Source organism: Mugil cephalus, chromosome 5, assembly GCF_022458985.1.
Source record: "Mugil cephalus isolate CIBA_MC_2020 chromosome 5, CIBA_Mcephalus_1.1, whole genome shotgun sequence".
Classification (NCBI taxonomy): domain Eukaryota; kingdom Metazoa; phylum Chordata; class Actinopteri; order Mugiliformes; family Mugilidae; genus Mugil; species Mugil cephalus.
Window position 1 is genome coordinate 5,374,524 of NC_061774.1, and position 27,705 is coordinate 5,402,228.

Consider the following 27,705-nt stretch of genomic DNA (forward strand, 5'->3'; position numbering starts at 1 on the left):
TACAACAAATACTCACATTACAGCAAAACAAGAGCCTGGAACCTTTGTTCTACATATTAGTCAGACTAAGCTAAGTGACACTGGGTTTTACTACTGTTTGAAAACCGCAAAGCTCAAAATGACATTTATGGAGGGAATATTTCTGATCATTAAAGGTAACTATGAATATGCGTTACTGTGTATAACTTGTGTTATTATCAATAAGATGGGTAACTCATGTTCATTAATTGTGTCTTCATGTTTTCTAGGACCAGAACCACATATCACTACCGTCACTGAAGTGTCTCCATCTGATCCAGACTCAGTGACTCCACAGTGTTCAGTCCTCTCTGACTCTGAGAACAAGACATGTCCAGAAGATCTCAGAGTGTACTGGTTCAGAGCCAAATCAGATGAATCGCATCCCAGTTTAATTTATGCTCATCAAAACAGTGGTGATGAATGTGAGAGGAGTCCGGAGACTCACTCGAAGAAATGTGTCTACAGCTTCTCTAAGGACGTCAGCTCCTCTGATGCTGGGACTTACTACTGTGCTGTGGCCACATGTGGAGAGATACTATTTGGAAATGGAACAAAACTGCACAATGAAGGTAACTGTAACTGTTTTACAATATTTTTAATTGAATGATATCCCTTTAGATCACCTTCCTCATCTAAAGTCAATGGGTGTTTTTATTTTTCAGCACTCAACACGCAGGATGTACAGAAGACCTACACAGTCATCTCTCTGTTATGTGCTGCTTTGGCTACAAGTCTGATTGTTATAGTCTTTCTCATTTATACCATCAAGAAGAAAAATCGTGACGGTAATCATTATGATCAATCTATTTTAACTGCCTGCTATAATGTTTTCATGACTGAGTTGTGTAAATTGTGTAAATTATCCAACATTATTTCTTTCTTTCATTTAAATTTTTGTTGTTTTGTAAACAGATACTCCAGCGCAAAGTCAACAGGTAAGATAATGGCATCAGAATGTCATCAAAATCTTCAATTTATTTTCCCTCATCTCCTGCCATCTCATAATATTGATATATTCTTTTTTTACTTATCCTCAGAGAGATGAAGAGATTTTAGTTTATTCCGCACCAAACATCATAACGAGGAAGTCTGGGAAAGCAGAGAGAAAGAAATTGCAAAGAACAGAGGAAGAGATCATCTACTCTCATGTCAGAGCTTAAAAAATCATAAAATCAGTTGTAGATCAATGGTTTTCTGGCACAATGTAAGAAACGCCGTATCAAGCTTGATTTTCATTATTGAAATCACTTTGGAATCACTTTGCAAGCCAAGGAAGTTGTCATAATGATGGCAAAATACCTGCATATTTTGAAAGTATTAATATGAGCAATACTACATGTTCAATTAATTTTTGCTGGTCTTTTCACAAATCTGTCACACATCTGTCTTCTGTCTGATATGTGGTTTTAATTACAATAACATATGTATCAGTGCAATACAACCCTATTCTAGACAATTGATTGCATGTGTTGCTCCTTGAAAAAATACAGTCTAAAAACAGTGTACCACATCTCTATGAAGTTCACATAAGTAAAAACATGTTGAATCCTTGTACTCTGTTTATAACAGGCACAGGTTTGGTTTCATGTTCAGGCATTTGTTGCCATTAATTCTTGTTCATTTTGACAGTAAATAGTTCAGTCAATACTAAGTCCTTCTTCAATGTTCGTAGTAGAAGCAGCAATACGTTCAAAGGCTCATACATTTTAAAACTTGCAATGTAAGTATTTTACTCACATTTGATTAACTGTGATTAAAATAGCAAAGGATTTCTCTCCCTGTATGCATGCTAAGAGATGAGGGGCCAGGTGAACTGGGGTAAATGCATAAAGAGAGCTGTGGGCCACCGTCAGTGGAAGTTGTTTCATGCAATCATGGAGAACTGTTCATTTGCATGTGATATAAACAGATCTTATGTCTTCCCAAATCCGTCACACACCATCAAGTTTCCAGTTGGAAGGATCCTTGCAATGCATCAGATCCACTGTTTGACTTTGTACTAACCAAATGCACAGAGCTCTGATGGACAACAGGTGTTTGTAAGACCAGACCAAAAGCACAAATTGTACAGGACACACTCCCCTGACAGTGGATGTATGCTGTTGCCCTCCTATTCTTATGCAACTCATCAGTTCTTCAGCTGCAAATTATTTCAGCACCTTCAGGACCATGGACAGCTCAAGGCAGACATTGAGAAGAACACTGTCGTGTGTGTCCCGACACACAGCACCTCCTATCATCCTATCATCTGCCAACAACCAAAGAAAAACTGCAAGACAATAAGATCAAGATTAGATGATTGGGCAGATAGAAATGTACTGATTCCTCTCGTACAGATGTGTCCCTGTTAAATGTTTCAATATTAACAACAACAATAACAATAATATTATTATTATTATTATTAATATTATATAGTGCTGTTCTATTTGCATTTTTAAAGCAGATAAAACCGTGGTGCAAGACCTGAGAATAAAGTAGAGCATGAAACAGGAAGTACAGCCCTTTTGTATTCACACCCTAACCACAGCAATGTTTCCATCAAACAGTGTTTATCTGTGTATCTGTGTGTTTAAATAGCTACAGTGCTGTCCACACAAATAAAACTCATACATTCAAAGAACAACACAAAGTAGTGAAAAGTATTTTTTGTCAGTGTTTTGATTTTAATTACATTTTATCATTGTTTCTTTCCTATGTCCACTCTTCTGTATGTTAAACTATGTATGTGTGTATTATTAGTACAAGTACTGAACAAAGTGTTATTCAGGGAACCACTGACAAAGTGAATTAATTCATTTAAATGTATGAGGACCTCTTTATGAGTCTAAACATTAGCATTTGTTGTAGTATTCATAACTGTCTTATTATTATTACGACTTTGTGCACTCAGTAACAGAGGGACGGTGTACAATGTAACATAGGTCAGTGACTGGATTTAGACCAGGAACCCTGCAGAACAAAGACATGCCTTCGTTCATGATCAAAAATACACTGACCCCACAAACCAAAATGTTCCACTGTCACAAATGTTGACACAGTTTGAAACTTTTGGTTTGTTTTCTCTTGTCTTGTCTTGTCTGTTTTCTGTGCTTCCTCATAATCAGGTTGTGTATTCAATTTGTTTCCTACCCCACACCAGTGCAAATAAAGCATTTGAAACTTTGATCTACTCCGGGTCAGGGTGTTTCTGTGAAACTGTGACACTGGTGCTCTGTAGAGAGTGTAGAGAATGAGCTCGTAACCACAGCCGCCTCTCAGACTCTGTATGCTGTGCTCTTCCTGCTGATGTTCAGAGTGGGTGGGTCATCACTGATGACGTGGAGCTTCTGAATTGGTTGATTCAAACGATACTAAAATGGCTCCTCCTTTTATTTGGATACATATTAATTAAATGTACAGAAAACAAAGTATTTAAATTCACATGTTACTGAGTGACACACACATTGAAGCAGGACTGACTGTTGCACGTTTTATTATATTTTATTTGATGCATTTAAATGTAATGATTAAATGTATGAAGAAGTTGTTGAATGCAGGAAACACTGCCAAATATTTACAGCTAGACTAGAAAATATTGGCCCTGGTTGTACCCTGCCTTTCATCCAATCAGACATAACGTCAGAACGGAACGTCATGACACATTTAGTTTAATCTCTTAACTAACTATAACTTAATTAAATTGATTTATTGTTCAATACCCATTACAATATTTTATAAACTTTAAGAACGTATTTCTGCCTAAGCTTGACCATACCTAAAACATAATGTTAAAAAAGGAAATAATTGAAAGCAATCTTTTTTTTCAGGATTAATTACTTTAAGGTTTGTTTTGACCATGTTTTCTCAACTTATTTTGAATCGCACTCCAAGATTTGAAATTTATAAAAACTAAATTCTTCTAATGAGCTTCTGTTTTAGGGGAAATCTGATAATAACTCGACCCCATAACTGGACTCGACCCCAACTGCACCTCCAACTTTCAAATAATCTCTAACCTTCCCTTCCTCTCCAAAATCCTTGAACGTGCCGTGTCCACACACCTACCTCACCTGCAACAACCTATATTGAAGTCTTTCAATCTGGTTTACGGCAAAAACACAGCACTGAAACAGCACTCCTCAAGATACTAAACAACCTCCTCCTCTCCGCAGATGTCAGTGTTCTCATCCTCCTGGACCTCAATGTTGACTTTGACACCATCCACCAATCCATCCTCCGATCTAGCATTGAAAAATCATTCCACATCACTGGCTGTGCACTCACCTTAAATCCTACCTCTCCAACAGACAACAATTCATACACATACACAACATTCCTCATCCACTGCCCCCCTGGCACAAGGTGTCCCCCAAGGCTTGGTGCTTGGTCCCCTCTAGTTCATCATCTACATCCTTCCCCTCGGCAACATCATCCGCCACCATGGACTCAACTTCCACACTGCTGATGTTCCACTGTACCTCTCCACCGAATCCATTACCTTCTCCACACTGTCTACTCTTTCAGCCTGCCTCTCAGAAACAAACACGTGGATGAAAACCAACTACCTTCAACTGAATTGATCCTAATCATTGTCCCCAAACCTCACCCAGTCAGCTTAGCACATCTATCTAAACATTGGCAACTCACCCCTGATTCCCTCCTCCCACACCCGCAGTCTTGGATTCATCCATGACACTCCATCACCCTTGAACTGCACATCAAACAGGTCACCAAAACAGTTGACCTCCACCTGAAAAACATTGCCCGTTTGTCTCTCTCCCCCACCGCAGCTGTAACACTCATCCACTCTTTCCTCACCTCGAGACTGGACTATCCAATAGCCTCTATGGTCTACTTTCCAAACTTCTCAACATACTACAAATCATCCAAAACCGCCTCCTCACCCACACCCGTTACCGTGACCACATCACCCCATCCTCCAGTATCTCCACTGGCTTCCTGTTAAACACAGAATCAATTTTAAGATTCTCCTACTCACCCACAAAGCCCTCCATCACCAGGCTCCCCCCTACCTCATGGACCTGCTTCGGCCCCACACCCCCTCCCGCAGCCTCCGATCCTCCTCTTCACCTACTGACCCACCCAAAACCAAGTACCGAGCCTGGGGGGACAGAGCCTTCTCTGCTGCTGTTCCCACCCTCTGGAACTCCCCGTCATCCCCATCAGAAACTGCACCGACCCCAACACATTCAAATCCCTTTAAAAACTCATCTCTTTGAGATTGCTTTTAACTTTTAGCCACTTTGCAATGTTCATTTTAACTGTTCTCTTATTTCATTCATTGTTTATTAATGTGTATTTAATGTTCTGTTTTATGTCTGTAAAGTGTATTTGAGTTTTGAAAAGTGTTGTACAAATGACATGTATTATTATTATTATTATTATTATTATTATTATTATAAATATTGTTTATAAGTTGTCTGTATTAAATATGTGAAAACCAAAGAGAGTCGGTCTCTTATGTCATTTATTTATTGTGTGTGAGTTACAGAAAAACACCATGTTGCTGTTGTTTCATGTTTCAAGTGTGAGAAATAGTGTATATATTTTCTCCTGGTGTAGTACAACAAATTACCAGTATAACAGTAGGCCAATCAGATCGCTCTAAATTTGTTCCCTCCCACTTGATGTGCTTAATTTAAGGTGAACCATTTTACAACATGCCTCTCACTTTAATGTAGATACTCAGGAATTAATCAGAAAATGCTGGTCGTATTTTATCTGTTGCTGATGCTCAGAGTGGGACGTAAGTATAAATAGAAAGCTCAGACTTATTACACATTCTTGTTAATGAGATGAGTGTTGTCTTGTAGTTTACAGTACGTCATATACAAATCTGTCCCTCCTGTATCTCTGTAAATGATTCTGTCTCTGTTGTTATTTATCGATGTATTTGTCTTTCTTTCAGGGTGCTCAGATGATCATAAGTTTGTGACAAAGACTGTTGGTGTTGGACAAGATGTGACTCTTCCATGTGCTCGTCAGGAAACTTCACAACAAGAATACTTGTTTTGGATCAGGATCGTTTCTGGGACCCGGCCTGAATTCTTGGGAGGAACGTTGACATTTAATGCCACTGGTGTTAATACAGCTCCTCAGATTACAACAAATACTCACATTACAGCAAAACAAGGGCCTGGAACCTTTGTTCTACATATTAGTCAGACTAAGCTCAGTGATACTGGGTTTTTACTACTGTTTGAAAACCGGGCAAGCTCAAAATGACATTTATGGAGGGAATATTTCTGATCATTAAAGGTAAATAACTATTTGTGCACTTATGTTCAAATTAACATTTTAGCTGTTGTTATTAAGGGTAACAACATTTTCATTATCTTGTCTTAAAATTTTCTAGGACCAGAACCAAATATCACTGCGGCCCACTGAAGTGTCGCATCTGGATCAGACCAGTGATCTACAGGTTCAGTCCTCTCTGACTTGAGAACAAGACAGCCCAGAAGATCACAGAGTGTACGGGTTCAGAGCCAAATCGGGATAGTCTCATCCCATTTTAAATTTTATGCTCATCAAAACAACACTGATGAATGTGAGCGAAGTCCTGAGACTCACTCGCAGAAATGTGTCTACAGCTTCTCTAAGAACGTCAGCTCCTCTGATGCTGGGACTTACTACTGTGCTGTGGCCACATGTGGAGAGATATTATTTGGAAACGGAATAAAAATGGAGAAAAAAGGTAACTGTAACTGATTAATAAGAGTATTTAAGTATTTATCTTTTAAGATCCAGAAAAAAAAAACGTTTCTAATGTACCAACTTACACAATGTAATTAATTATCACTACTAAAACCCCCCTTTTTTTCAGCACTCAATGTACAGAAGACAAATATAGTCGTCTCTCTGTTATGTGCTGCTTTGGCTACAAGTCTGAGTGTTATAGTCTTCCTCATTTATACCATCAAGAAAAACAATCGTGACGGTAAATTATTTTAATCAGTCTGTCAGTATTTCACAAAAGCCCGATACAGATTTTATCTATTTATTTGTGTTAATTTACTTATATTATCATTCATTTTAAATTTCCCTGTAGTTTTGCAAACAGATGCTCCAACTCAAAGTCAGCAGGTAAGGTGTATAAATAAGGAAAGAGACGGAAATTATAGGAACTGTTATTATATATTACCTGCTATCTCATACATTTTCTTATTCGTCCTCAGAGAGATGAAGATACTTTGGTTTATTCTGCACCAAACATCATAATGAGGAAGGCTGGCAAAGCAGAGACAAAGAAAGCGCAAAGAACAGAGGAAGAGATCATCTACTCTGATGTCAGAGCTTAAAACAATCGCACAGCTGCAGATCAAACGTATTTCTTTTTTTCGTACATATGTAGGAAATAAAAAACTTAACCAGGCTTGATTTTCACTCGTGGAATCATTAATTTAACGTTTGAATGTGTATTCTGTTCAATTTTTTCAGACTAGTTGCATGTCAAGGAAGTTTCCATTCTAATATAAAAATACTTGCATGTTTTAAAAAAATATCTTAGATATTTGTATTTTCATACAGTTTATTATTGCTATTTATTAAGTTACTCACTTAATTTTTCGGTATTTTTGAGTTCATATGTTGCACATCCCTCTTTTGTCTGATATGTGGTTTTAATCACATTGACATGTCTTATATGTATCAGCGCAGTGTAATATTTCTCTGCAAAATGTATATATGTTTATGTGTTGCTTCGTTAAAAAATAGTAAGGAAAACTATGTACTAAGTGTATAATTAAATTTTACATAAAAATAAAAAACACGTTCAATAAGTTTGATACATCATTTCCTTTTCTTTGATTTTGAAGTGGCACAAATATTGATTCATGTTTCCCACACTCACTTTGACAATAAATAGTCTAGTCAGTACTGAAGTTCACAGTGGAAACAACCACCATACTAATTGTATACTTACAATTCAATCATTTACCTCATATTTGATTAATTGTGATTAAAATTAATATAGCAAAGTGAAAGTAAATCAAAAGCTTTCAATTACTGACAAAATAAAAATGCCAGTCTGATCAGTGCCTCATGATATGATAGTGATATGATATGATAGATACATCTCTAGATTCACTTGGACACTATCACAGTGCCTGGGTTCATCTGGTCTTTCAACTTCAGACACCCTTTCCCAGGTGACCTGACCTGGAGTGGTCAGTTCCCAGCCTGTGTCCAAGAAGCATTCATCCACAGCTTGATCCACAGCCATCTAGATGCTGTCTTGGCTGCCTCTGAAGCTCTATGGATGGCCTTCCTCTTGCATGCGCTGGTGATGCCCAGGAGGCTGTAGGCTTTGCAAAGCCCCTTCCTCCCACCTGGTACGCCACTCTTGTCTGTGGCACCAGCATGGTGTACTTCACTCTCTTCCTTTCATAGGTCTCTTCAGTCCTCTCCTCCCAGGTCACTATAAGATCTAGAATGACCACTTGCATAGACGCTTCAGAAACCAGCACAATATCTGGTCAAAAGGTCGTCTCGGAAATTCGGTGGACAGGTCCATTCTCATCTTCCAGTCATGAGCTAACCCAAGGAGGCCTGCCTGAGCTTTTTTTTTTTTTTTTGGCTTTGGATGATGTCCCACTCTCACGAATGCAATCTCTTGTCTTGGTGGATGGTGATGCTTGGTCTGGCAGATGGACTCTGTGATAACCTTCAGCACTTGGTCATGTCAACAAAATTCACATGAGATAACGATAACGACCTTGTCTCTTTATTGTTTTCTAATGCATCATGTTTTCTGAACTTCTGACATTTTGATTTGTCATAGCATGAAAAGAACTGGTAAAAATGTTTATGATGGACGATTCTGACAATGCAGTGCATCGGTGCAGTAGCTCAAGTTACTGGTTATTCTTAAATGTGATGTTAAATGGTCTCATCATATTTAGTCTTAACTTAATTTTTTTGCCAGGGTCTGAAACATTTTCTGAAGTACACATGACATGTCATAAATAAAACGAAAGGACAAAAGCCTCTCCTGATCTCACAGCTCACTGTGAAGGCCTTTTGCATGTCTGTCATCAGAACAACAAGATAAACCACATTTAGCAGCAACACTGACAGAAGCTGTGGTGAGCTGTTTCTCCGCCCTTTGACCAACCACTGAAACTGTTCACTTAGAACAGAGCTGATTATAAGCTTAGGTTGGATTTAAAGAGAAAAACATTTAGATGACACAATTGTACATGCCTATTTAAAATTAGAATTATAATTTTTTCAATTCATAATTTTTCATAGTAGCTGATTTTATTTATTGATTCATTCACCCCCATTTGGAAAGAAGGCCTGTCAACCACTGGGCCAAATGATTTAGACATTACTACTACTACTGCTAGTACTACTAATAATAACAATAATAATAATAATATAGTGCTGTTCTAGTTGTATTGTTAAAGCAGATTAAACCGTGGTGCAAGACCAGCTTCCTGAGATTAAAGTAGAGAGTGAAACAGGAAGTAGAGCCCCTTAGTTTGCACAGCCCTGTTTGAAAGGCCGACCACAGCAATGTTTCCCATAACAGTTGTGTTTATCTGTGTATCTGTGTTGTTTAAATAGCTACAGTGCTGTCCACACAAGTAAAACCTGAACATTCAAAGACGACACAGAGTAGAAGAAGCTATTATCTGTCAGTGTTTTGGTTTTAACCGCATTTCCACTCCGTTCTACTCAGTACAAAAGCAGAGACAGTGCATACCCATGCCTTTGCTTTTTACAGTTTTTTTACATTGCCCCCGATGAAGACCACAAACCAAAATGTTCTACTGATACTGATACAGTTTTAACTCTTTGTGCTGTTTTCTCTTTGCTGTTCCACAGATCTACTCTCTACTTGTCAGAGTTTGTGGTTCTTCCTCATAACCAGTTCTGCAGTTCAAGTCTCAAGCTGCTTTATTTTGCCCTTTTCCACATTCACACGTCTTCCTTCTCTCTTCCTTAGTTCATTGCACCTTTTGATTACTCATAGTAACTTATATCTGTTAATAATAGTGTCATATTCTTGTCACTTTACTTAGAGCTGACAAATAGCACTTATGATATTGCATAGCTGTTTATAACTGTGTGTTGTAGAGAGATGTATACATTATTATAACTTTATTACATATACTTATAACTACAGAAAATAAAGCACTATAGGCGAAGTCAAAAACTCATTATGCATCACTATACACATTTAGCAAAGCAAAGTAGTTATGATGCATCATAACATTAACAAGTAAACTAGGCAAAATATTGACATATTTAAAATGCACTATTCAGATTAAAATTATAATCATTCATAACCAGTTGTCATAATGCATCATGAAGTTGGTTATGACGACTTGTGAATATGTATAGATGGTAATAATGACCATTATAATGCTTTATAGACACCTTATAAAACATTATGAGTGCATTCATAGGGCATTATAAGTACAACCTTCATAGAAAGTGTTACCTGTTATTGTGTATAACTTGTGTTATTATCAATAAGATGGTTAAACACATTTTCATTAATTGTATCTTTATGTTTTCTAGGACCAGAACCACATATCACTACCGTCACTGAAGTGTCTCCATCTGATCCAGACTCAGTGACTCTACAGTGTTCAGTCCTCTCTGACTCTGAGAACAAGACATGTCCAGAAGATCTCAGAGTGTACTGGTTCAGAGCCAAATCAGATGAATCGCATCCCAGTTTAATTTATGCTCATCAAAACAGTGGTGATGAATGTGAGAGGAGTCCGGAGACTCACTCACAGAAATGTGTCTACAGCTTCTCTAAGGACGTCAGCTCCTCTGATGCTGGGACTTACTACTGTGCTGTGGCCACGTGTGGAGAGATATTATTTGGAAACGGAATAAAACTGGACATTAAAGGTAACTGTGTTATTGCTCCTTTGGTTAAACAGAAAACATCACTATTAGCAATGTTTATTACAAGTTATTGAAAACAATATTTCGTTACATTTTTTTTTCTTTGTCTCTTCTTGTTATCATTACAGAAACCAACATGTGGTCACAGACGATCAGTTCAGTTATTTTTCCGCTGTGTGCTGCCCTGGCTTTAAGTCTGATTGTTATAACTGTCTTAATTTACGACAAGTGTGATTGTTGCAGCGGTAATAGTAGTTACATATAATATTGCAGTCTTAACTGATAGTAAATGAAGCCTTCTATAACTGACATCGATGTATTTCCTGATTCAAAGGTTCTGCTGCAGTTCACATGCAAACAAATAATGGTGCAAAGAAAAATCTGCAGGTAAGAATTTTATCAACTGGATTCGTCTCAAACAAAGTTATGAACCTTTTTTAATTTCATGTAATGTATTTCCTAAGAGAGGTGAAGACACATTGGTTTATTCTGCTGTCATCTTCACCATGATGAACGGGGACCGTGGTGGAAGAAGGAACTCAGAAACTGTGGAAAGAGAGAGGATATACATGGCTCTGAAGGCTTTTAGTCTGGATTAGTGAGGTCTGTTTGTTTTAGTGTCCAGTTGATATTTGTTTGGAGAATAAGGTTTGTCACATTGAGCTACTGGTAATACTGTATATATTATCATTTCATTTCTATAATTCTTCTACCAATAATAAAAAACATGGAAAATTAAGATAGTCTGCTTCTTCTCAGGTTCCAACATGGGAACAAAAAATAATGTTTCCTTCAGTAGAAGAACTACTAAAAATACATTTTGGTTGGTATTTGGAGTACTTATGATATTTTGAGCTACAGCTGTTTCTGTTTCATTCATTGGGTTTGGTTTGTTGGTTTTATTTTAGAAATTGTTCTATCAACCAGTGTAAATAAATAAAACACACTTTCTCTCAACATGTGGAATCAATGAATCACCATTAATATTGCATCATATAAAGTGATTTTATAATTGTGATAGATCTTATAAGGGATGCCATAAAACCTTGATGGTTGATGTGAATTATAGTGAATAATAGAACCATTGCACAGAGTGGGTTACTGAGATTATTTCTATGGTTTTATGAGAGAGTGGCATGAGGTAGTGGGGTACTCCAATGACGTAACCTTCAAATAAAACAATAGCTTCAAAAGTTTCATGTCTCGCAAATAAAAGAGGGTTTGTAAAACATTCCCAGAGACAGAGGAACTGAACGTGTGTGTGGGTAGATGGATTGTGCTGTGGTTCCTCATCTTGTTTCCCCAGCCACAACCTCCTAACCAGTTAGTACACGATGATCAGGAAACGTAATGTGCTTGCATTTCCAATTGCCATCACAATTTCTCTCTCTGTATGCACACTAATGGATAAGGAACCAGCCAAACTGACTTAAATGTATAAGGGAGAGCTCTAGGCCAGCATCAGTGGACTATCTGCCGAAATCTATCCTACACAATCTGAAGAAGTTCAGACTCAGTTTCCAGTGGGAGGAACCCATCCAAGTGATCAGATCCAGTGTATGGTTCTCAACCACCTGCATGAACCTGCTCTGATGTAAAACAGGTGTTTGTGAGACCATGCCAGAAGCAGGAACTGTACAGGGCACACACTGCCCTAACAGTGGATGTATACTGTTGCCCTCCTATTCTAATGCAACTCATCTGTTCATCAAGTATTTCAGCATCTTCAGGACCCTGGACAGCTCCAGGCAGCTGTTGAGAATAACACTGTCATCTCGGACCTGGAGGCTGTTGTCCGAGGAGCTAGGAAAACCACATCATCTGCAAAACGCAGGGACAAGATCCTCCAATCACCGAAACTCACCAACCATCAACCCACCTACCCACCCACCTGCCCATAAAATGTATGAACAGAATCGGTGACAAAAGGTAGCCCTAGCCCTGGAGTCCTTTTTTTTTTTTTTTTTTTGTCTGCATTTGTCCACATAGTTAAACACCACAGGGTGTCAACTTTATATGAGATTGTGAGACTGCTGCAGTTATTTTCTTGCAGCTGACCCTGTGACCCTGGATCTGGTGTGGTGCATTAAGATTGGGGGGAAGGAGGAGGGCATGGGAGGGTCAGGGGACTGCAGCACACTGCTGTCCTGCAGCCTTCCCTGACGTAGGGCCCCCCTGACCAATCCAGGGCAGTCCCCCAAGTCTGGTGCATTAAAAACTCGGGTTGGATGTATGTGCTGTACCTAGCTGTAGCTGTGATAAATAATATAGTGAAGAGAGGAGCCTCAGGCCAGTGAGGGCCAGGAGGGAGGTACAGAAAGGGAGGAGGGAGTGGCAAAAGGGAGGGAGAGGAGGGGCCAGGGAGCGAAATTGTTTAAGGCCCGCAGGACAAACCCAGGAAGACCTGGGAAGTGATAGAGAAGACGCGCCTCAACCCCAGGACAGCAAGTGACCCCCAGAGAGACAAGGGTCTGGTCCGACTTCCTGCTGGACCAAACATTACTAAATTTCGTACAGGGACTGAATGGGGCCAATCCCAGAGTCATAAACCTTCTGCAGATCCACATGTGGAGGGGATTTCCCCTCCAGCCCCTTTAGCAAAGGTAAAGAGCTGGCCTAGGGTTCCATTTTCTGGGACAAAAAAAAATACCCGGGCATAGACTTTCCCAGAGAGGCTGAGGAGTGGTGATCCCTTATACTTGGAACACACCCTCTGTTACCCTTCCTAAAGCTGGGGACCACCATCCTGGTCTGCCACTCCAAAACGTGCCCCGATGTCCACGCAGTGTTGCAGTGTCAACCAGACCAGCCATACAACACCTGAGACTTTAAAATTCCCCAGTGCAGATCCTTTCTGGTCCTGAGCTCTGCCGGAGGAGCTGTTTCACACCTTGGTGACTTCTCCCCCAGAGATTGTATGGTTCAATCCCGGGGCCCTCTGGATCTGTTTTTCCTCTATGGAATATGTGGTGTTATGGTGTGGAGTGAAAAATAAATCCCCCCTGACTACAAAGCCACTTGACAGGAGCACATGATGTCAGAGTAGTATTGTACTGGTATGAGCAGGTCAAACAAAAGGAGCATGCATACATGCAACTAAAACCACGTTGAAGCATTTAAACATATTAAAAGCTGTAGCACTAGTAACAAGTACCTGAACTAGCAGATCGATTTTTATATTTGTAGTTAAAGAACTGCATACTACAAAAATCTAACTGGGGTCTCAGCTAACATGAGCTAATTTTAGCTAGCGTCAAACAGGGCTAGTCTTTGTGGCTAGTAAATCAGCACCTAGAATGGAAAGTCGCACATCGACTAAGAGATAACTACCAATACAACTATAAAATAGAAAGGGTGACCAGACAAGCAGACACTACCCCTGGCTAATTAGAAATGATAACTTACATGCTTTTTTCAGGTTTTGGAGGTGGAGCCCTTTTGATGTGGGTTGCTGGCAGGCAGGGGGTGCACTGCACAGTTATATTTCCTTCTCCCTCCTCTTTTTTTAAATGTGAAATGCTGTCTTAATTTCCAAGAAACGTACTCCTGACTTGATTCTGTTGTGCCAGCTCCGGCTCAAGTTCTACCTCTAGCATCTGCTGATTCTGCTCTGACTCCATTGTGACTGATCTAAATACTGTAGCTCAGTTTTATTCATTTTCATGAAGGGAAATGCATTGAGTTGCCTTAATTTGTTTAGAGAGTGAATTAACTTGTGAAAAAGAAAAGTATTGTCATATTATCCATTGATTTCAACAATGTAACTGTATTCTGAATACAAATCTATTTTAATATCAATCTATTATATCAACACTGGTTACTGGCTACCCTTAAATCTGCTGTTAAATAGTCTCATCATATTTAGTCTTAATATTTTTGCCAGAGTCTGAAATATGTTCTGAAGTATGTAAGTATCGTGACATGTCATGATATAACTTACACATTATTGAGAAGGACAAAACCCTCCTAATCTCACAGCTCACTGTGAAGGCCTTTTGCATGTCTGTCATCAGAACAACAAGATGAAACACATTTAGCAGCAACAATGACAGAAGCTGTGGTGAGCTGTTTCTCCGCCCTTTGACCAACCACTGAAACTGTTAACTTAGAACAGAGCTGACTATGAGCTTAGGTTGGATTTAAAGAAAAAAACATTTAGATGACACAATTGTACATGTCTATTTAAATTTTTATTTAAATAACATTCATAGTAGCTCATTTTTTTTTATTAATTCAACTTTAATTTGGACAAGACTGTCTGTCAATCACTGGGCCAAATGATTCAGATATTACAACTACACTACTACAAATTACTACTACTAATACTAATACTAACAAAAAAAAACAATAATAATAATAAATAGTGCTGTTCTAGTTGCATTTTTTAAAGCACAAAAAAAACCTTTGGTGCAAGACCAGTTTCATGAGAAAAGTAAGAGTGAAACAGGAAGTACAGCCCCTTAGTTTGCACAGCCCTGTTTGAAAGGCCGACCACAGCAATGTTTCCATCAACCAGTTGTGTTTATCTGTGTATCTGTGCGTTTAAATAGCTACAGTGTGTGTGTGTGTGTGTGTTCTTGTACTTGCTACATGCTGAGGGCCAATTCGAGATTTTAATCAACAAAGTGAAGTCTTTTGTGGAAAGTGAGGACTTTTTGGCTGGTCCTCACGTTTTTGGCCTCACTTTTTGTCTGTTTTGAAGGTTAAAACTCAATTTTAGGGTAAAGGTTACAATTAGGTTAGGGTTAGGATTAGGCATTGACTTGAGATGGTTAGAGTTAGGGTAAGGGGCTAGGGAAAGCATTATGCCAGTGAGTGTCCTCATTAAGATAGAAGTACAAGGATGTGTGCGTGTGTGTGTATTATCACGACAAGACCAGAGACATTGCATACTTATATTCCTTTGCTTATATATTGACCCCAATGAAGAAGTCCTGTGATAGACTGGCAACCTGTCCAGGGTGTACCCTGCCTCTCAATGAAAGCTGGGATAGGCTCCATCGACCCCCGTGACCCAGTGAGGATAAACAGTAGAAGAAGATGAAATGAAATGAGATGAGACGATATGAGGCACAGAAGAAAACCACAAACCGAAATGTTCCTGTGTCACATATAGTTTTAACTCTTTGTGTTGTTTTCTCTTTGCTGTTTCACAGGTCTACTCTCTACTTGTCAGAGTTTGTGGTTCTTCCTCATAACCAGTTCTGCAGTTCAAGTCTCAGCTGCTTTATTTTGCCCTTTTCCACATTCACAGGTCTTCCTTCTCTCATATCAGTTCATGTAAGCATTTTGAAACTTTGGTCACTCCAGGTCAAGGTGTTTCCGTGATACTGTGACACTGGTGCTCTGTAGAGAGTGTAGAGAATGAGCTCATAACCACAGCCACCTCCCAGACTCTGTATGCTGTGCTCTTCCTGCTGATGTTCAAAGTGGGTGGGTCTTCACAGGTGACATGGAGCTTGTGAACTGGTTGATGCGCACAATACTAAAATGGCTCCTCCTTTTATTTTAGCACTGTGGCAAATGGTTGGATACGTCTTAATTAAATGTACAGAAAACAAACTATTTAAAATTCACATGTTACTGAGTGACATATACATTGAAGCAGGACTGACTGTTGCACATATGTTTTATTATATTTTATTTGATGCATTTAAATGTAATGATTAAATGTATGAAGAAGGTGTTGAATGTAAGAGACACTGCAAAACATTTATAGCTAGACAAGAAAATATATATCCCTGGGTGTACCCTGCCTTTCATCCATTCAGACAGAATGTCAGGACGGAACATCATGACACATTTGGTTTAATCTGGTTTAATAAAATGCTTTTTGTTACATTGTAGGCAACATAGGATCCAGTGCTATCGAAATGTGATTCAAAACCAAAACATACTTTTTTGCAGCCCTAACATTGCGGATATATAAAAGAATTTCCCAAAGCTTTGGACAAATTTGGAGTACAACTTTATGTACAACTTTTATCATGATTCAATACCCATTACATTATTTTACAAACTTTTAGAAACCATTTTATCTGCCTAAGCTTAACCAGACCTAAAACCTAATGTTAAATAAGGAAATCACTGAAGGTGGAAGGAAACTGATCTACCTGGAGAAAACCCACGCAGACAAAGGAACATGCAAGAAAAGGCCCAGGCTGGACTTGAAGCCTGACCTTCTCACTGGGAGCCATCACGCCTAATTAAATTTATAAACACTTGTTTTCAATTATGAGCTTTGTATTTTTGGGAAATCTGATAACAAACCCCATAAATATTGTGGAATCAAAAATATCACTAAAGTTGGTTGTATTAGAGACGTGACAACCAAAGACAGTCAGTCTCTCATGTCATGTATTTATTTGTGTGTGAGTTAGAGAAAAACACCATGTTGGTGTTGTTTCATGTTTCAAATGTGAGAGATTGTGTATATATTTTCCCTGGTGTAGTACAACAAATTACCAGTATAACAGTAGGCCAATCAGATCGCTCTAAATTTGTTCCCTCCCACTTGATGTGCTTAATTTAAGGTGAACCATTTTACAAACATGCTCTGATTCTAATGCAGACACACAAGGATTAATCACAAAATGCTGGTCATATTTTATCTGTTGCTGATGCTCAGAGTGGGACGTAAGTATAAGTAGAAAGCTCAGACTTATTACGCATTCTTGTTAATGAGATGAGTGTTGTCTGTAGTTTATAGTACGTCATGTACAAATCTGTCCCTCCTGTATGTTTGTAAATGATTCTGTCTCTGTTGTTATTTATCGATGTATTTGTCTTTCTTTCAGGGTGCTCAGATGATCATAAGTTTGTGACAAAGACTGTTGGTGTTGGACAAGATGTGACTCTTCCATGTGCTCGTCAGGAAAATTCAGAACAAGAATCCTTGTTTTGGATCAGGATCGTTTCTGGGACCTGGCCTGAATTCTTGGGAGGAACGTTAACATTTGATGTCACAGATTCTAAGACTCCTCAGATTACAACAAATAATCACATTACAGCAAAACCAGAGCCTGAGACTTTTCTTCTACATATTAGCCAGACTAAGCTCAGTGATACTGGGTTTTACTACTGTTTGAAAACCGCAAATCTCAAAATGACATTTATGGAGGGAATATTTCTGATCATTAAAGGTAAATAACTATTTGTGCACTTATGTGTCAAATTAACATTTTAGCTGTTGTTATTATGGGTAACACATGTTCATTATTTGTGTCTTTATATTTTCTAGGACCAGAACCACATATCACTACCGTCATTCAAGTGTCTCCGTCTGATCCAGACTCAGTGAGTCTACAGTGTTCAGTCCTCTCTGACTTTGAGAACAAGACATGTCCAGAAGATCACAGAGTGTACTGGTTCAGAGCCAAATCAGATGAGTCTCATCCCAGTTTAATTTATACTCATCAAAACAACACTGATGAATGTGAGCGAAGTCCTGAGACTCACTCGAAGAAATGTGTCTACAGCTTCTCTAAGGACGTCAGCTCCTCTGATGCTGGGACTTACTACTGTGCTGTGGCCACGTGTGGAGAGATACTATTTGGAAACGGAATAAAAATGGACAATAAAGGTAACTGTAACTGATTAATAAGAGTATTTAAGTATTTATCTTTTAAGATCCAGAAAAAAAAAAACGTTTCTAATGTACCAACTTACACAATGTAATTAATTATCACTACTAAAACCCCCCTTTTTTTCAGCACTCAATGTACAGAAGACAAATATAGTCGTCTCTCTGTTATGTGCTGCTTTGGCTACGAGTCTGAGTGTTATAGTCTTCCTCATTTATACCATCAAGAAGAACAATCGTGACGGTAATCTTTTAATCAGTCTCTCAGTATTTCACAAAAGCCTGATACAGATTTTATCTATTTATTTGTGCTAATTTACTTATATTATCATTCATTTTAAATCTCCCTGTAGTTTTGCAAACACATGCTCCAACTCAAAGTCAGCAGGTAAGGTGTATAAATAAGGAAAGAGACGAAATTATAGGAACTGTTATTATATATTACCTGCTATCTCATACATTTTCTTATTTGTCCTAGAGAGATGAAGATACTTTGGTTTATTCTGCACCAAACATCATAATGAGGAAGGCTGGCAAAGCAGAGACAAAGAAAGCGCAAAGAACAGAGGAAGAGATCATCTACTCTGATGTCAGAGCTTAAAACAATCGCTGCAGATCAATTGTATATATATATTTTTTATTTTTTTTGTACATATGTAGGAAGTAAAAAACTTAACCAGGCTTGATTTTCACTAGCGGAATCACTAATTTAACGTTTGAATGTGTATTCTGTTCATTTTTTTAGACTTGTTGCATGTCAAGGAAGTTTCCATTCTAATATAAAAATATTTGCATGTTTTAAAAATATCTCTAGATATTGTGTATGTCATACAGTTTATTATTGCTATGTTATTAAGTTACTCACTTAATTTTTGGTATTTTTGAGTTCATATGTTTCACATCCCTCTTTTGTCTGATATGTGGTTTTAATCACATTGGCATGTCTTAATGTATCAGCGCAGTGTAATATTTCTCTGCAAAAATGTATATATGTTTATGTGTTGCTTCTTTAAAAAAATAGTAAGTAAAACTATGTACGTATGTCTATAATTAAATTTTACATAAAAATAAAAAACACGTTCAATAAGTTTGATGCATCATTTCCTTTTCTTTGATTCTGAAGTGGCACATATATTGATTCATGTTTCCCACACTCACTTCGACAATAAATAGTCTAGTCAGTACTGAAGTTCACAGTGGAAACAACCACCATACTAATTGTATACTTCAATTCAATCATTTACCTCATATTTGATTAATTGTGATTAAAATTAATATAGTAAGTGAAAGTAAATCAAACAGCTTTCAATTACTGACAAAATTAAAAATGCCAGTCTGATCAGTGCCTCATGATATGATAGTGATATGATATGATAGATACATCTCTAGGACACTTGGACACTATCATAGTGCCTGGGTTCATCTGGTCTTTCAACTTCAGACACCCTTTCCCAGGTGACCTGACCTGGAGTGGTCAGTTCCCAGCCTGTGTCCAAGAAGCATTCATCCACGCTTGATCCACAGCCATCTAGATGCTGTCTTGGCTGCCTCTGAAGCTCTATGGATGACTTCGTCTTGAATGCGCTGGTGATGCCTTGGAGGCTGTAGGCTTTGCAAAGCCCCTTCCTCCCACCTGGCACGCCACCCTTGTCTATGGCAGCAGCATGGTGTACTTCACTCTCTTCCTTTCATAGGTCTCTTCAGTCCTCTCCTCCCAGGTCACTATAAGATCTAGCATGACCACTTGTTTAGATGCTTCAGAAACCAGCACAATATCTGGTCAAAAGGTCGTCTCGGAAATTGGGTCCATCCTTATCTTCCAGTCATGAGCAGACCCAAGGAGGCCTGCCTGAGCTTTTTTTTTTTTGGCTTTGGATGATGTCCCACTCTCACGAATGCAATCTCTTCTCTTGGTGGATCGTGATGCTTGGTCTGGCTCTACAGATGGACTCTGTGATAACCTTCAGCACTTGGTCATGTCAAAACAAAATTCACATGAGATAACAACCCCCCACAAGTGCTTTAGACTGCTTGAGGATGTTTCTCCAGAATTCCTCTTCTTGGCGCAAAGGACAAGAAAGTTGATTCGACGACTTGCCCAACAAAGCGTTGGATGGCTGGCAGACATCGTACAGATGTATAGGTTACTGTGCAGAATGGTGTTATGGTCCACATGATATGTGAGTTTCTTGACTTACTGGATAGGTCCTTGCCAGGGTTTCTAAACATGATTTGCATGTACAGCTGGTATGATAAAAGAATAGCAAGCACTCTCCTGACTCACTACAGCTACTGATCCACACGCGTCGGCCTTTATCAGTACACAATCAGAACAATCAGTCTAATTAACATCACATGGTTCAGACTTAGTCCCACAGCTGCGAGTGGGGAGCTTTGTCTCGCTAGCATGGAGTACACAGTGACACTGTGTACACTAGAACTGTCAGTCTCCGAAGGTTCCTTGTTGATCTGATAAAGCTAAAACAGCACATTTGATGCCCCACTTATGTAATGGCTCAATTTCAATTTAACATGTTTGATGAAGGTCTTGAATTGAGATTCTAAAAAGCCTGAATGAAATATAGCACTTTCTCTTGATTGTTTTCTAATGCTCCCATGTTTGTGAACTTTTTGATGTGGTCAAGCACATGAAAAGAATGGCAAAATGTTTGATGACGATTCTGACAATGCAGACTGCTGCAGTAGCTCAAGTTACAGGTTACTCTTAAATGTGATGTTAAATCACAGAAGACCTCTAATACCATACTGTCCCAAAATCCTACGATCTCTATGCAGGTCTGCTTGGGTTTCTAAGTTTTAAAGTAGATGGAGGTAGAAGCCGTTAGCTATAGGCTCCGCTCCTAATGGAAGCCAGCTCAGTTTGGGTTACGGGAGTCAGACACGTCCTCTAGTTTAAGTCAGGCTTAAGACTTTCCTTTTTGACAAGCTTAAGCTAGGCAGGAACTTAACCATCCCATTTGGTTTATGCTGCTATAGGCTAGGGTGCAGGGGAAGATGCACTGAGGACATGTCCTCTCTTCTTACTCTCTGGCTCAGACCTCTAATAATTATAATTTTATTTTCTATCTCTTAAATTTACTAACCACTGTGTCTTACTCTCCCCTCCGCTCCCCTTACCCCTCCAGTCATCTGTGCAGTGGTCTCTGTCTGAGTTGCTGTTTTGACCTGTGGAGCTCCATAAACGCATCTGCCCATCACATGGCCTCCACCAAGTGTCCCTCCTACCTAGATGAACAATTTCTCAACTCTGCCAAGATTCCTGTTATGCTCTACAAACTGTTCCACAGATTCTATACTGACCCTACATGTTTCGTCAGCTTGATGTTTTATCTATGACCGAAGTTTGTTTATCTTTCACCTGCTCTTCCCTTTTCTCTATCTTCTCTGTTTCTACCCTCTGCCTTCGGCAGATGGGTCCCTCCATATGAGTTGGGTTCTGCTCAAGGTTTCTTCCTGTTAAAAGGGAGTTTTTCCTTGCCACCATCACCCTCAGGCTGCTCCAGAGGTTGTAGGCTAGTTTTTGTGAAGCATCTTGAGAGGATTTGTAATGTTATTGGAGCTATATAAATAAATTTGAATTGAATTGAATTGAATTTAATTAAATGGTCTCATCATATTTAGATTTAACTTAATATTTTTGGCAGAGTCTGAAACATGTTCTGAAGTACACATGACATGTCATGATAAAACGAAAGGACAAAAGCCTCTCCTGATCTCACAGCTCACTGTGAGGCGTTTTGCATGTCTGTACATCGAACAACAGATTAAAACTTTAGCAGCAATCACTGACAGAACTTGTGTTGACATGTTGTCTTCCGCCTTTGACCAACCACTGAAAACTGTTACATTAGAACGTGCTGATTATAAGCTTAGGTTGGACATTTAAAAGAAAATATCATTTAGAGGACACATTAGTACATGCCTATTCTAAATTAGAATTATAATTTTTTGCATTCATAATTTTATCTATGGTTCTGATTTTATTTATTGATTCATTCACCCCCCTTTGGAAAGAAGGCCTGTCAACCACTGGGCCAAATTATTTAGATACTACTACTACTACTACTACTACTACTACTACTAGTACTGGTAGTAGTACTAATACTAGTAGTAGTATTACTACTAGTACTACTAATAATAACAGCATAATAGATACAATATAGTGCCAGTTTAAGTTAGCTATTTAAACAATAAAATTGTGGTGCAGACAGCTTTGAGATAGAAAGTAGAGAGTGAAAAGAATACAGCCCTAGATGTGTTCACAGCTCCTGTTTGAAAGGCCGACCACAGCAATGTTTCCATCAACCAGTTGTGTTTATCTGTGCTCTGGCGTGTTAAATAGCTACAGTTGTCGAAACACAATAAAAACTGAACATTCATGAGACACAGAGTCGAAGGTATTATCTGTCGTGTTTTGGTTAAACAGCATTCACTCCGTTCTATCAGTTTACAAAACCAGAGACAGGATACCATGCCTTTTTTTTACAGTTTTTTATACATTGACCCGATGAGACCAGAAACCAAATGTTGTTACTGATACTGATACAGTTTAACCTTTGGCAGTTTTTCCTTTGCTGTTCCCAGATCTATCTCTCTTGTCAGAGTTTGTGTTATACTTCCTCATAACAGTGTCTGCAGTTTCAAGTCAGCTGCTTATATTAGTGCCCTTTTCCACATTCCAGTCTCCTTCTCTCATATCAATTCATGTGAAGCCTTTAAACTTGATTACATCAGTCAGGGGTTTCTGTGATACTGTGACACTGGTGCACTGTGAAATGAAAGAATGATGTCATAAAACAAGCCACCTCCCAGACTCTGTATGAATGTTCTTCCTGCTGATGTTCAGATGGTGGTCTTCAAAGGTGTAATGGAGCTTGTGAATTGTTGATGCGCACAATACTAAAATGGACCTCCTTTTATTTTGCATTGTGCAAATGTGGATCTTAATTAAATGTACAGAAAACAAACAGTATTTAAATTCACGTGTTACTGAGTGACACACACATTGAGGTAGAATATTAAAATGCATTTCATTTGCATTTAAATGCAATGATTAATGGTTTGAGGAAGTTGTGAATGCAGGAAATGTTGCAAAGAATTTAAAGCTTGGCAAGAAAATAGTATAGCGAGCTGTGTTTTGATTCAAAATTAAACCCCAATGGACATGATCAGAGACAAATTCACTTTGTGCTTTGATACTCATATATGTTTACACATACACAAAATAAGTGTCAGTTATAGAGCTTGACAGTAGATTCTGGACCTTTCTGCAGTGTGATGTCTATATCCATCTGTGGGTTTGGAAAATTCATAACTGAAAAACCATTACAAGCCAGTTTGTTCACATTTGTAAGTTTAACATGTAAAGTATGGACTACGCTTTTATTTTGATTCATACCCAATTTAAATCAATCTTATTTGCACTCTTTTATTTCAGAAAATGTACTTTCCCCACTGAGTAAATTGCTTGAGTATCCCTTTAAAAAGAACTCACCATTATCATTAGCCACAAATCTTGTGTACACTAAACAAACAGAATTTATTGTTGGTGTTGTTTCATGTGCTCAGGGGTGAGAAATAGTGTATATATTTTCCTGGTGTAGTACAGTGAATTACCAGTATAACAGTAGGCCAATCAGATCGCTCTAAACTTGTTCCCTCCCATTTGACGTGGTTACTTTAAGGTGAACCATTTTACAAAACGCCTTATTTGATGCAGACACACAAGGATTAATAGAAAATCTGGTTGTATTTTTCTGTTGCTGAGTCAGAGTGGGTGTAAGATAAGTGAAAGCTCAGACTATATACATTCTGGTATATGTAATGAGATGAGTGTTGTCTGATTTATAGTACGTCATACCCAATTGTCCTCCTGTATGTTTGTAAATGATTCGTCTCTGTTATTTACAATGTATTTGTCTTTCTTTCAGGTGTAGATGATCCAAATTTGTGACAAAGACTGCGGTGTCGGACAAGATGTGACTCTTCCATGTCTCGTCAGGAATCTGTGGACCAAGATCTGTTTTGGACATAATTTCTGACCGGCCTGAATTCTTGGGAGGAAATCACATTTGATGCCATGGGTTATTCTCTCAGATACAAACAAATATCACACAGCAAACAAGCCTGGACCTGTTCTACATTAGTCAGATAGTTAAGTGACACTGGGTTTATTACTGTTTGAAACCCGAAGCTCAAATGACTGTATGAGGAATATTCTGATCATTAAGTAATATGAATTTTGTTTTGTGTTAACTTGTGTTTATCATAGATGGTTAAACACATGTTCATTATTGTGTTCTATTTTTTCTAGGACCAGAACCACATATCACACCGTCACTGAAGTCCTCTATCAGACTTAGTGAGTCTACAGTGTTCAGTCTCTTGATTCTGAGATAACACATTGAGAAGATACAGAGTGTATGGTTCAGAGCCAAATAGTGAGTCTCATCCCAGTTAATTTATGCTCATCAAAACAGTGATGAATGTGAGAGGAGTCCGGAGACTCATCACGAATGTGTCTACAGTTTAAGGATGTCAGCTCCTTCATGCTGGACTTACACTGTGCGTGCAGTGGAGAGATACTATTTGAATGGAACAAAACAGGACATAAAGTAACTGTGTTATTGTCACATCATTAGCAAGTTTTATCAAAGTTATGGAAAACAATGTGTTTGACATTTTGTCTGGTTTCTTCTCTTGTTATCATTACGGACCAACATGTGCACAGACGATCAGTCAGTTATTTATCGCTGTGGTGCCCTGACTTTAAGTCTGATTGTTATACTTCTTAATTACGACAGTGTGATTGTTGCATAGTAAAGTAGTTCATTAATATTGCAGTCTTACTGATAGAAATGCTTCTATAACTGACATCGATGTTTCCTGATTCAAGGTCTGCTGCGAACACATGCAAACAAAATGTGCAAAAAAAATTGCAGGTAAGAATTTATCACTGATTCGTCTCAAACAAGTTATGAACTTTAATTTCATGTAATGTATTCCTAAGAGAGGTGAAGACACATCGTTTATTCTGCTGTCACTTGACCTGATGAAAGGGACCGTGGGGAAGAAGAACTCAGAACTGTGGAAAGAGAGAGAATACATGGTATGAAGGTTTAGTTGATTAGTGAGGTCTGTTTGTTAGGTCATTGATATTGTTTGAGAAAGGTTGTCACATTGAGCTACTGGTAATACGTAATATTATATTTAATTTCTATATTCTTCTACAATAATAAACATGAAAATTAAGATAGTCTGCTTTTCCAGGTCCAACATGGAACAAAAAATAAGTTCCTCAGTGAAGACTAAAAAACATTTCGGTTGGTATTGAGTCTTATGATCTTGAGCTCAGCTGTTTCGTTCATTCTTTCTTGGTTGTTGTTTTTTTTAGAATTCGTCTTCACCAGTTAAATAACTAAAACACACTTCTAAACATGTGGAATCATGATCACATAAATCATCATAAAAGTATTTTATATTGTGATAGATCTTTCAGGATGCATAAAACCTGATGGTTGATGCGATTTAGTGAAAATAACCATGCACAGAGTGGGTTACTGAGATTATTTGTATGCTTTTATGACAGAGTGGCATGAGGTAGTGGGGTACTTCAATGATGTAACCTTCAACTGAAATAATAGCTTCGCAAGTTTCATGTTTCACAAATAAAAGAGGGTTTGTAAAACATTCCCAGAGACAGAGGAACTGAACTTGTGTGTGGTAGATGATTGGCTGGTTCCTCATTTGTTTCCCAGCACAACCTCTAACCAGTTAGTCACGATGACAGGAAACGTAAGTTGTGCATTTCAATTGCCTCACAATTTCTCTCTCTGTATGCACACTAAGATAAGGACCAGTCCAAACTGACTAAATGTTAAAGAGCTTAGGCCAGCTCGTGGACTATCGCCGAAATCTTCCTACACAATCTGAAAGGTCAGACCAGTTCCAGTGGGAGAACCCATCAAGTGATAAGATCCAGTGTATGGTTCTCAACACCTCGAACCTGCTCTGATGTAAAAAGTGTTGTGGACCATACCAGAGGCGGGATGACAGGCATACATGCCCTAACGTGAGTACTGTGCCTCTATTCTAATGCACTCATCTGTTCATCAAGTATTTCGCATCTTCGGACCTGGACAGCTCAGCAGCTGTTGATAACACTGTCATCTCGACTGGAGGTGTTGTCCGAGGAGCTAGGAAAACACATCATTGCAAAAGCGGACAAGATCTCAATCACGAAACTCACAACCATCAACCCACCTACCACCACTGCCATAAATGTAACAGAATTGTGACAAAGTAGCTGCCTGAGTCCTTTTTTTTTTTTTTTGTCTGCATTGTCCATAGTTAACACAAGGGTGTCACTTTTATGATTGTAGACGCTGCAGTTATTTTTTGCAGCTGACCCTGTGACCCTGGATGTGTGTGTGCATTAAGATTGGGGGGAAGGAGGAGGGCATGGGAGGGTCAGGGGACTGCAGCACACTGCTGTCCTGCAGCCTTCCCTGACGTAGGGCCCCCCTGACCAATCCAGGGCAGTCCCCCAAGTCTGGTGCATTAAAAACTCGGGTTGGATGTATGTGCTGTACCTAGCTGTAGCTGTGATAAATAATATAGTGAAGAGAGGAGCCTCAGGCCAGTGAGGGCCCAGGAGGGAGGTACAGAAAGGGAGGAGGGAGTGGCAGAGGGAGGGAGAGGAGGGGCCAGGGAGCGAAATTGCTAAGGCCCGCAGGACGACCCAGGAAGACCTGGGAAGTGATAGAGAAGACGCGCCTCAACCCCAGGACAGCAAGTGAGCCCCAGAGAGACAAGGGTCTGGTCCGACTTCCTGCTGGACCAAACATGTACTCATTTCGTACAGGGACTGAATGGGGCCAATCCCCAGAGTCATAAACCTTCTGCAGATCCACATGTGGATGGGATTTCCCCTCCAGCACCTTAGCAAAGGTAAAGAGCTGGCCTATGGTTCCATGTCTGGGACAAAAAACAATACCCTGGCATAGACTTTCCCAGAGAGGCTGAGGAGTGTGATCCCCTTATACTTGGAACACACCCTCTGTTACCCTTTCCTAAAGCTGGGGACCACCATCCTGGTCTGCCACTCCAGAAACGCTGCCCCCGATGTCCACGCAGTGTTGCAGTGTCAACCAGACCAGCCATACAACATCCTGAGCCTTTAGATTCCCAGTGCAGATCCTTTCTGGTCCTGGAGC

At 39.0% G+C, this 27,705-nt stretch overlaps 1 protein-coding gene, 2 long non-coding RNA genes and 1 pseudogene across 3 annotated transcripts; all 4 read left to right on the forward strand.

The window, feature by feature from the left end:
- The first annotated feature begins 257 nt into the window (after positions 1-257).
- Positions 258-1,224, forward strand: LOC125007696. Its single transcript, XR_007112763.1, has 4 exons — positions 258-590; positions 684-806; positions 934-956; positions 1,059-1,224. It is a non-coding gene; the product is annotated as an uncharacterized LOC125007696 (long non-coding RNA).
- A 4,489-nt stretch (positions 1,225-5,713) lies between these two features.
- On the forward strand, positions 5,714-11,702 carry LOC125007694 (annotated as a pseudogene).
- Positions 6,870-7,353, forward strand: LOC125007695. The gene is made up of 3 exons (XR_007112762.1): positions 6,870-6,958; positions 7,070-7,104; positions 7,197-7,353. It is a non-coding gene; the product is annotated as an uncharacterized LOC125007695 (long non-coding RNA).
- Positions 11,703-17,482: 5,780 nt separating the features above from the next.
- LOC125007693 lies at positions 17,483-19,070 on the forward strand. Its single transcript, XM_047584436.1, has 6 exons — positions 17,483-17,523; positions 17,685-18,029; positions 18,128-18,469; positions 18,600-18,713; positions 18,823-18,857; positions 18,948-19,070. The coding sequence occupies exons 1-6, from the start codon at positions 17,508-17,510 to the stop codon at positions 19,068-19,070; spliced, it is 975 nt and encodes a 324-aa protein (XP_047440392.1). The 5' UTR covers positions 17,483-17,507.
- The last annotated feature ends 8,635 nt before the right edge of the window (positions 19,071-27,705 follow it).